General features: G+C 35.7%; 1 protein-coding gene and 1 pseudogene across 1 annotated transcript; both read left to right on the top strand.

The window, feature by feature from the left end:
• Positions 1-314: 314 nt before the first annotated feature.
• On the top strand, positions 315-1,241 carry LOC100473147 (olfactory receptor 2T27). The gene has a single exon (XM_002929138.1). It carries the CDS (start codon positions 315-317, stop codon positions 1,239-1,241), a length of 927 nt encoding a protein of 308 aa, XP_002929184.1.
• Positions 1,242-5,274: 4,033 nt separating this feature from the next.
• On the top strand, positions 5,275-5,889 carry LOC117800693 (annotated as a pseudogene).
• The last annotated feature ends 6,190 nt before the right edge of the window (positions 5,890-12,079 follow it).

The following is a 12,079-nucleotide window of genomic DNA, read 5'->3' as shown; positions in this document are numbered from 1 at the left end:
GCCTTTGGCTCAGGGCGTGATCCTGGCGTTATGGGATCGAGCCCCACATCAGGCTTCTCCGCTATGAGCCTGCTTATTCCTCTCCCACTCCCCCTTCTTGTGTTCCCTCTCTTGCTGGCTGTCTCTATCTCTGTCAAATAAATAAATAAATCTTAAAAAAATAAATTAAGTTTTATATAAATATATTTGATATTGCTAAACTAAGGGATAAAATGAAATTGACACATTATAAAATGAGGATGGTACCAAAATGGATAAAGGGTAGTTCTCAATATATTTGTAAACTCTACCCAGGGTAAAGAATACAGGAGAGAATGGAAAGATGGATCAATAGCACCACTGGAACTGACTTTGTTCTTCTGGGACTGTTTCTTCACATTCAATCCCCCAAGGTTCTCTTCACTCTCATCTTCCTGGTTTTTCTTACAGCTCTTGGTGGCAATGTTATGATGATGATTCTTATTTGGTTTGATTCTCACCTCCACACTCCTATGTATTTCCTTCTCAGTCAACTCTCCTTAATGGATCTTTTATATAGCTCTACTTTTGTTCCCAAGATAGCCATTGACTTTTTGTCTGGAAGAAACAGCATTTCATATACAGGTTGTGGAATTCAGCTTTTCCTCTTCACGACTCTTGTGGGAGCAGAGTGTCTTCTTCTGGCGGTAATGGCTTATGACCGCTATGTAGCTCTATGCCATCCCCTCCATTACTCAGTCCTCATGTGTCCTGTAGTCTGTGCTTTCATGGTGACTGGCACTTGGCTGGGTGCACTTCTCAACGCCTTGATCCATGTTATCTATACTCTGAGTCTTCCTTACTGTGCCTCCAGGGAAATCCATCATTTCTTTTGTGAGATCCCAGCACTCCTGAAACTTGTTTGTGCAGATACTTCTCTTTATGAAAATGGTCTTTTTGTCAGTGGTGTTCTGTTTCTCCTTTTTCCAATATCTGCCATCATGGCCTCATATGGGCAAATCCTTTTCACTATTTTGAGATTAAGATCAAATTTGGGGATGAGAAAAGCATTGGCAACCTGTTTTTCCCATATGATCGTGGTGTCTCTCTTCTATGGAACTGCCATCATCAAGTATTTTCTCCCCAAAGCCTATCACACTGAGGAGCAGGACAAAGTAGTCTCTGTCTTCTACACCATTCTTACACCTGTGCTCAACCCCCTCATCTACAGCCTACGAAACAAGGACGTGGCTGCTGCTCTCAGGAAAGTGCTGGGAAGATAATTACCTTAATAAATTGATACATGTTGATAATAGGACATAAAAGGACGGATCTTGGTTGCAGAAGGATATTATTGTAACAGAGATAGGCAATATAGAGCAAGAAATGCTACTTTTCTACAGACATTTTATGGTCAAACCACTTCACCCTATCCTTGGCACACTGCTAGTGGAGCAGACCACTCCTTTCTGTTGTGCTTCATATGATCTTTCAAATGTATTAAAAAAAATGCTACACATCAGAAACCTGCCAGTTAGCAATCAATTTAAAACACAGCTGTCTTTATTGTCCTTATTTTTTTATTAAACAAGAGAAGAAATGTGGACCCTATGCAATACTGACCCCATACTGAATTTTATAATAATTCTTCCTTAATACCAGTAATATATAAACATTTTGGAAGTGAACATTTATAATATATTGTTCCAAACCTAAGTTTTCCAATTCTTTAAAAAAACATTTAATTTTGAATACTTAAAATTTTAATTTTGAAATTTCTCACTGGCTCCTTTTTATCTACAAATACTATTGAGCTAATCTGTAGTTTTTATTTATTTATTTATTTTTCTCTGCTAAGAAGCAAACCAGATTGTAAGTGTGGCCCACAAACACAAATTTTTCTTCTTGTTCTTACCACTTCATGTTAGAAGTGATAATATAATTTTCTTTTTAAAAATTAATTAATTTATTCATTTATTTTTATGTTCAGCTAGCCAACATCATTACTTTTTGATGTCGTGTTCAATGGCGCATTAGTTGTGTATAACACTATTGTTTTGTTTTACTAACACCTAGAAGCACACTATTATAGCTTTGGTAGTATTTAACTAATTAACTACAGTAGCTTGACTTGATTGATTATGGTATCTATCTATTTTTAATTTATCACACTGTTTCATCCAACTCATATATATATATATATATAGTATTTATTTATACATATATACATATTTTTTCTGTGTAGTGTTCCCCATTTCTATGAAATGTATTTATTGATATAATTTCAGAAGGAAAAAATGGGTCCCAGGAAATGCTTATTTTTCTTTTTATTTATTTTCTTATCAAGTTGATGAATCATGTATATTTATAACATAGCAAATAAACATATAATTTTTAAAATTTTATTTATTTAATTAGTGATAGGGACCTCCTAAAACTGGAATATATATTTATTTGATGAATGTCAATTGAATATGAAACCCTTTCTTATGTGTGTGTGCTATGTTAACATTCTTGTATTGAAGCAAAGGAGAAAAACTATAGAGAGAAAGAGAGAGAAATCAAGAACCAGACTCTTAATTATAGTGAATAAACTGATGATTACCAGAGGAGCAGAGGCTGGGTTACACAGGTGGTGGAGATTAAGGACTGCACTTGTGGTAATTAGCACAGTATGAAGTATGGAAGTGTTGTATTACTATTTTGTACAACTGAAATGAATATAACACTGTATGTAAAGTAACTTGAATTAAAATTAAAACTTAAAAAAAATCTTGTTTTTTTTGTTTGTTTTCCATATTACTCTTATCCAAGTATTATTTTGGTACTTCATATTTTCATATCTTTTGACTGGTTTCTTAACTTTAATTACTTAATCGATTATTTTTATTATGTTCAATTAGCCAATATATAGTACATCATTAGTTTTTGATGTAGTGTTTAATGGTTTGTTAGTTGCATATAACACCCAGTGTTCATCACAACACATGCCCTCCTTAATACCTGTCACACGGTTACCTCATCTCCACCACCCCTCTCCCTTCTGTAACCCACAGTATGTTTTCTGGAGTCTGGAGTCTCTCATGGTTTGTCTCCCTTTCTGATTTGTTCACATTCAGTGTTACCTCCCTTCCCCTATTGTCCTCTGTGGTATTCCTCATATTCTGTATATGAGTAAAACCATGTAATAATTGTCTTTCCTTGCTTGACTTACTTCACTTAGCATAATCCCCTCTAGTTCCATCCATGTTGATGCAAATGATGTATGTATTCATCCCTTCCAATGGCTGAATAATATTTCATTGAGTATATGAACCACATCTTTACCCATTCATCTGTTGAAGGACATCTTGGCTCCTTCCACAGTTAGGCTATTGTGGACATTGCTGCTATGAATATTGGGGTACAAGTGCCCCTTCTTTTCAGTATATGTGCAACAATATGGATGGAGCTAGATACTATTATGCTAAGCAAAATAGCTGGAGAAAGACAAATACCATACATTTTCACTCATATTTTATAAAATCATATGGAATCCCTCATATGGAATTTAAGAAAGAAAACAGATGAACATGGCGGGGGGGAGGCAAACCAGAAAACAGACTCTTCACTACAGAGAACAAACTGAGGAATCCTGGAGGGGAGGTGGTCAAGGAGATGGGTTAAATACTTGATGGGTATCAAGGAGAATGCTGGTTGTGATGAGCACTGAGTGCTCTATGTAAGTGATGAATCACTAAATTGTACATTTGAAAGTAATATTATTCTGTGTTAAATAACTGGAATTCAGTTTTTTAAAGATTGTGTTTATTCATTGGACAGACAGAGAGAGAGAGTGAGTGAAAGAGAGAGAGAGAGTGAGCACAAGCAGGGAGAATGGGAGAGGGAGAAGCATGCTCCCCATTGAGCAGGGAGCCTGTGTGGGACTCAATCCTGAGATCCCAGGATCATGACCTGAGCCAAAGGCAGTCGCTTAACTGACTGAGCCACACAGGCTCCCCAACTAACTAGAATTTAAATTAAAATTTGAAAAAAAAATGAGGTACACATTAGAATTCCCTTGGAAAGTTGTAGAGATTAAAATGATAGAAAATTTTTCAGAAAGGAAGTTTTTCTAGACTGTTTAAAGTAATTAATACATTATAGTAATATTACTACTTTTGTTAAGTACAAACATGTAAGTGATAAAAGAACATTTTCCTGCATATATCTGCTTTTCTAGAACAGCTTTTCATTTGATTGTCTTTGCTGCTATTGGTATTTAGAAACAAAGTACAGGAAATGGGAATCCTCTCCAATTTCAGTATGCTTTGACCCAGCCAAAAATATGGAATTAAGCCTGATTTTTTTTGCAAAAGAGTAAAAATTACTTAAGAATAGAAAATTATGCATGAAAACATGTGCATTTGACTTTGCATTCTGTAGGGCCTCAAAAAATCTAACCATCATTAATGGAAGAATATTCAAATAACGTTTTATAATTAGTGTGGATCTCACAAAGTTTACAATATCTTTACAGTTCAAGGATAGTAAATTTGGGTAGTGGGCACATTTTTATGAAAGGCACCAAAGTGAAAAAGAATATGAGAGGTAGACTATGAACATTTTCCTGGCTCCCGTAGTGCCATTTGAGGAAGAAAGACCAGACATTAAGGATGTAGAAAAGCACTAGGTAATAGAGGACTTAGAATTTAACATATGCAAAGTTTTTGAGTCACATAATCCAGTTACTACTGCAAATATGCTGTGCTATTTTGACAGACACTGGAAAATACAGAGATTCCTGTGACATTTTGTAAATTCTGAATGATGTGCATAGCCAAGAGTTATAAAGACAATAATGTTTTAGTTACCTTGTTTATGTTTCTGGCTTATATTAGACTTAACACTTAAGATCACTTGTGGGAGGAGAACATTCAATTCAGATATTAAAATTGGTTCTTTGAAAGATTCAGTATTAAAAAAAGGGAATTCATTGTAAACAAATATTAGTAAAGTAAGAGTTCTTTTTCATGGTCCTGTTTTATTTTCATTCTTGTTCTATGCTTTGATTTTGTCTTTATTTTTCTTCCAAGGGAGTTGAAACAATAAGATTTCATGGGGAAATGGAGTCATATTTCAACTGATTTCATTTTGTTGGGGTTGTTTCCCTCAAATCAAACTGACCTGCTTCTCTTGCTCTGTATTGTCTTCATATTTTTCTTGCCTCAGTGGGTAACTCAGCCACAATTCACCTTGTATGCTTAGATCCCTGGCTCAACGCACCAATGTACTTTCTCCTTGCTCACTCTCGCTCTCTCCAACTCTGTTGCAAAGATGGCATTCAACTTCCTCTCTGGCCAGAAAGGTATCTTCTTCCTGAGATGTGGTGTGCAAAGCTTATTCTTGACGATGGCATGCTCTGAAGGTTTACTCCTGTCTTTTATGGACTGTGACCATTATGTGCCATCTGTCATCCCTTCAATTATTCTATCTGCATGAGTAAAATGATGTGTGTGAAAATGATCATAGGATCTTGGATTTGGGAATATATTAACTTCATGGCACACACAGTCTGTGCTCTTCATATTCTTTGCTGCTGATCCAGGGCCATTTATCACTTCTTCTGTGATGTGCCAACCATGTTACCGTTGGCCTGTATAGATATCTGGGACAATGAGAACATGGTTTTTGTGAGTACAAGTCTCTTTCTTTCCCTACCTTTCCTTGGAATCACTGCTTCCTATGGTTAGGCTCTTTTTGCTCTAAAGAGGGTAGAAAAAAAGCCTTCACCACCTGTTCAATATATTCATCTGTAGTCACTTTTACAATGTACCTTTTGTGTACACCTACCTTTGATCCAGGAATCTCTATTCACCAGCAGAAGATTAGATTCCAGCAGTCTTCTACACCATCCTCACCCCCATGCTCAATCTCATTATCTACAGCTAGGGGCCATGACAAGAGTTTGGGATTTTCTCTGCCAAGAAACAATAATCAAGGCTGCCCTTAACTCTCCTTTATTTTCCTTTTCCATATTAATTAGAGCATCCTAGAGCAGCACTCTCTGATAGAAATCTAATGTGAACCACATGTAATTTAAAATTTTCTAGTAGTCACATTAAAAAAAAGAAATTGATGTAAATAATATATCAATTTAATTCAAAACATTACAATTAATACTGATATTACCATTGATGTCAATATATCACTGTACTATATTACATACAATGTTGGTACAAATTAATATTCCTACTTATATTGACATATTATCATTTTTATATTTAATCAAAATAAGTTTATTAATGTGATCTTTTATTTTTTTCAGTCTAAATCTTCCTAGTCTTGTGTGTATTTTACACTTAGAGCACATTGTAATTTTGGCTATACACATTTCAAGTGCCAATAGCAGATGGGGACATTTGTTAACTGTGATGGTGCAAACTTAGACATCTAATATATTGTTTTAAAAAAGTATGTATGGTATATGAAATATATTTGTGATGTATAGAATACAAGTAATGGTATATGAAGTAATAAGAAAAATAAGCATGCAAATGTGGTGCTTATAAGTTTACTTACTGTTCTCTTCCTTTATCTTAGTTACAGTTGACATCTGAAGTCCATCTTATCCTAACATCTTTTATAAAACTATTTTTACTGGAGTTATTTGATTTAGAATTTTTTAAAATATTTTTTTATTATATATTTGTCAGAGAGAGAAAGAGCAACCACAAGCGGGGGAGCAGCAGGCTGAGAGAGAAGCAGGCTCCCTCATGAGCAAGGAGCCTGATGCGGGACTTGATCCCAGAACCCTGGGATCATGACCTGAGCTGAAGGCAAACACTTAACCAGTCGAGCCACCCAGGTGTCCCAGATTTAGGTTATTTTTTAAATTTAAATAAAAATACTGAAATTAAGAGACCTGCATTGAAACATGAGAATAATTGACAATTTATTCTATATTCAGATATTAAAATTATATATTTAAATTAACATAAATAATTTGTTTATACTAAAAGAAATTACTTATTTGAAAAGCATGGACAAAAATGATTATGTAGGGGCACCTGGGTGGCTCAGTCATTAAGTGTCTGCCTTTGGCCCAGGGTGTGATCCCAGGGTCCTGGGATTGAACCTCGCATTGGACTCCCTGCTCCACTGGAGCCTGCTTCTTCTTATCGCACTCCCCCTGCTTGTGTTCCCTCTCTCACTGGCTGTCTTTATTTCTGTCAAATAAATAAATAAAATCTTTTTAAAAAAATGATTATGTAGCTGTAGCATGCAACATACAAAATGAAATCAGAAATTTCTGGTTTCAGCTACAGCATGTAAAATATAAATATGACCTTGAAGAGATTGATATTATATGCCAATATGTCATCATGTCATCATATTGTGCTTAACAAAGGTTTTACTACTGCCATTTTACTAATACACTTAAGTTACTTCAAGTCAATATATAAAGGGGTTTATATAGGAGTTTTACTTTTTGTAGAAAAAAGTGAAGTTTTAGGAGTCCATTTCCCAAATATCTATTCATTGTCCATGTTCAATCTCCCACTATCTTTCTTTGGCTTCTTTTTTTTTTTTAAGATTATTTATTTATTTATTTATTTATTTGACAGAGATAGACAGCCAGTGAGAAAGGGAACACAAGCAGGGGGAGTGGGAGAGGAAGAAGCAGACTCCCAGCAGAGGAGCCCGATGTGGGACTCAATTCCAGATCGCCGGGATCACGCCCTGAGCCGAAAGCAGACGCCCAAGGACTGCGCTACCCAGGCGCCCCTCTTTTGCTTCTAATTCCTTCTTAAGCATTCTCATGATTTCAGTCTACCACAACTATAAAGTGTATCATACATATGATCATCCAAGTTATTTTCATAAAACGTAAATATGATGCTGTCATTCCACAATCTTTGATTTCCTATTGTTTTCACAACAAATGCCAATCTTTCATTAATATTCAAGAGCTTCTAAAATATACATTTATGTATTTTTTTAACTGTTTCTACTGCTCAATCCACAAATTTAGTACCATACTTACTTTTGTCTATGTTAAACATAAAATTGCCAGTAATTTTTTTATTAATAATATTTTTTATTATATTATGTTAGTCACCATACAGTACATCCCTAGCTTTTGATGTAAAGTTCCATGATTCAATACTTGCGTATAACAGCCAGTGCACCATGCAATACGTGCCCTGCTTAATACCCCTCACCAGTGTATCCCATTCCCCCACCCCCCCTTCCCTCTCAATCCCTCAGTTTGTATCCCAGAGTCCACAGGCTCTCATGGCTCATTCCCCCTTCTGTTTAATCCCCCTTTCTTCTTCCCTTTCTTCTCCTACCAATCTTCCTACTTCTTATGTTCCATAAATGAGTGAAACCATATAATGATTGTCTTTCGCTGCTTGACTTATTTCGCTTAGCATTATCTCCTCCAGTCCCATCCATGCTGTAGCAAATGTTGAGAAATCATCCTTTTTGATGCCTGAGCAATATTCCATTGTATATATGGACCACATCTTCTTAATCCAGTCATCTGTTGAAGGGCATCTCGGCTTCTTCCACGATTTAGGTATTGTGGACAGTGCTGTTACGAACACTGGGGTGCATATGGCCCTTCTCTTCACTACGTCTGTATCTTTGGGGTAAATACCCAGTAGTACAATTGGTGGATCATAGGGTAGCTCCATTTTTAACTTTTTAAGGGACCTCCACACTGTTTTCCAGAGTGGCTGTACCAACTTGCATTCCCATCAACAGTGTAGGAGGGATCCCCTTTCTCCGCATCCTCTCCAGCAATTGTTGTTTCTTGCCTTGTCAATTTTTGCCATTCTAACTGGCATAAGGTGGTATCTTAGTGTTGTTTTGATTTGAATTTCCCTGATGGCTAATGATTTTGAACATTTTTTCATGTGTCTGTTAGCCATTTGTATGTCTTCATTGGAAAAGTGTCTATTCATATCTTCTGCCCATTTTTTTGATTTATTTGTTTCTTGTGTATTGAGTTTGAGAAGATCTTTGTAGATCTTGGATACCAGTATTTTATCTGTAGTGTCATTTGCAAATATCTTTGCCCATTCTGTGGGCTGCCTCTTAGTTTGGGACTGTTTCCTTGGCCCTGCAGAAGCTTTTTATACTGATGTAATTGCCAGTAATTTTACCAGTAAAATGAGTTTGGTCAGGAATAGCAGAGCAATTGCAATTGCTACGGAACACCACAGAGAAGCTTGAGGATCAAAGGAGAAAAATGTAATGTAAAGGAGATAAGGAGGAAGATGGCTGAATAAAACTCTATGAGAAGAAAGGGAGAGGTCAGGGTGGTGATGGTTTCTCATTGCTTAAATTGTGGTATACTCTTATGGGCTGATTGTTGTTGTGCAAGAAAAAATTCTTCTGCCCTGTTGGAGTAGTAAAGTAGTCTCCTTCCCGTTGGCAATGCATAGTACATCTGTTCCTATTCAGGTCTGCAATTAACGATGAGTCATAGGATGTGAGAGATCCCCTTCTTGCCCTTCCAACTCAATTTTAAGTGGTGTTTCCTTTATTCACTTTCTTATTTATCCCTTTTGATAATTATCTTTCTCTGACAATATAACTTTTAAAGAGTCAGGTTTTCCATATGTAGTGGGTTTGTCCTTTGGTATCACAAAGGACCTTTCTAGTTGTTATGTTCCATATTAGAGGGAAAATGCATAGCAATTGAAAACCATCTAAGGACATATTTGAGAAGAAAGAAAGGAAGAAAGAAAGAAAGAAAAAGAAAGAAAGAAAGAAAGAAAGAAAGAAAGAAAGAAAGAAAGAAAGAAAAAGAAATTCTTAGACATTTCTTACATAAAGTCAATGCCAAAAACAAACAAAGAAACAAAATGCCTATGCATTATCAATGTTGTAAACTCCCAACAATCATCTCAAAACTGTGCTAGCATCACTTTATTGGTATATCATTTCTACAATGTTTGGACATGCAGCAAATCCAATACTTAAAAATGATTATGCAAAGCAGAATCAAAAGTGGTAGTACATTTATATAACACCCAGTTCTCATCACATCACATGCCCTCCAACTAATGAATCTTTGAATCCTACACCAAAAACTAATAATGTACTATATGTTGGCTAATTTAATTTAAATTATATATATATATATATATATATATATATATATATATTACAAATTCAATTTGTATGATTTAACCCAGGACCCCACACCTGAAGTCTAACCAGCTCAATATGTCAAATGACCATGAATCATTACATGATATTTGTTGTAACCGGTGAGCTTGTTCCCTAATCTAGTGTGATGGAATTTTTACCCCTCTAGAGGAGTTTAATCACATGTAACAGGTGGTATTTACTATTGCATAAGCACCTTCTTGTTCAGCAAGTAGGCAATCAAGGGCTGTGCAATTATCTGAAACTGTTTTAGCCAATGAGTCGAGTGATTGTTGTTGGGGTGCTACTGTTTTGCCTGGGGAATTGGCTCACTCTTTGATGTTAGGGAGAGATTTTTGATTACACATTAACTGGCATTTATTCTGACCCAAGGGATAGACTCTCTCTTTGTGGAGGAAAACTCAAACTCATGTACACCTCCTGGATGAAACAGTTATGGGGATTTAAGATGGAGAAATTGGAGATTTCTAATTTATTATGCATGTTGATGGGGGAAGGTAAACATCCCAGTAAGCACTGAAATTCAATTTGCCTGTTATCTAAACACTCATATACCCATGGGAATGCAATTCACCACAAAAAAGAAAAGAAAAGGAAACCAATTGAAGTACAGAAGACTTCAGATCTGCTGTAGACTTCAGCTGAGAAAGCTGCTTCTATCAGATATCATCTGCTTTAATTCTTAGCAATATTTACTTTCAGGTCACCAGGTGATGTGCAAGTCCAGTTTGGGGTTGGTGCTTTCTTTAGATGTAAAACCTAAATTGATAAATCTGTTCCCTGAGGTTTGGTGACAAAAGAGTTGGTTAGCAGTACATTGTATGGAACATTTCTAAAGGTTAAACATTGTTTTCTTGGAGTTATCTTTCCCAATAGACAAAATTTCTGAGTTGCAAGATGTGATAGTTAAGGTCTTTGTCTCCTGGGAGTGTGTTGTGAAAATGGTTGTTCTGCTAAAACATGGTTATTCTCAACAGAATCAATTAGGCCTTTACAATATTGAAGTTCTATTTCTTTTTATAAACTGTACATCAAAAGTTGTAGGAGCCAGGTGTATAGGTCACCCTGTGACTATCTCAAAAGATGACAGTTTATGAGTCCAAAGGGAGTGGATCTGAGATCTATAATGAGCAATAACAATACTTTTGACCAGGGTATTTGAAGGATTTCTACAAATTTTGCCAAATGACTTAATGGTGCCATTAGTGCATTCAAATAAACCCAAGGATTGAGGGTGTTTAGCACAGTGAAAATGTTGTGGGACCAGCCAAACAGCACAGATCTACTGAATTTTGGATTCACAGTGATGGGGATTAGCTACCAGTGAAGTGAGTTTCCTGGTCACTATAAGGTTCCACAGGAGTTCCTCAGGTAGGAATAATCTCTAACTGAATTTTATCCAGAGAAGAAGGAGTAGCCTGTTTACAAAGGGAAGCTTTGGCCCAGTGAGAAAACATACAAACCATGATTAAAACATATTTATAGCCACAAGATGAGGAAGTTTTATGAAATCCATTTGCTAAACCTTGAATGATAATTAGGGCACTTTAAAATGCATAGGGGTAGTGTGGACAGGTTTCCCAGTATTGTATTTCGTGCAGGTATGACAAGCGAGATGGACACTTCCTGTGGACTGATTACTGTTTCCCAAATACTGATATTGATTCATTAATGCTGTCATTTTGCCATTATGTCAATGGTTGAACGCATATGCAGTGATAAGTAATGGGGATTTTAGAATTCCTGGTAGGACTCAATTTTTATTTGGTTCAAATTACAGCTCTCCCTTTTTATACAGACAATTATGAGATTTTATTTATTTATTATTTATTTATTTATTTATTTATTTATTATTTATTATCTTTTCTGGGGTCAATTATTAAATGTGTCTGGTCATTTTTTTTCTAAATTATCAGTTGGGAGAACATCCCTTTGGACCATGACAGTTGTTTATCAA

Source organism: Ailuropoda melanoleuca, unplaced genomic scaffold (assembly GCF_002007445.2).
Source record: "Ailuropoda melanoleuca isolate Jingjing unplaced genomic scaffold, ASM200744v2 unplaced-scaffold7480, whole genome shotgun sequence".
NCBI lineage: Eukaryota > Metazoa > Chordata > Mammalia > Carnivora > Ursidae > Ailuropoda > Ailuropoda melanoleuca.
This window is presented reverse-complemented; position numbering and strand designations above follow the sequence as displayed.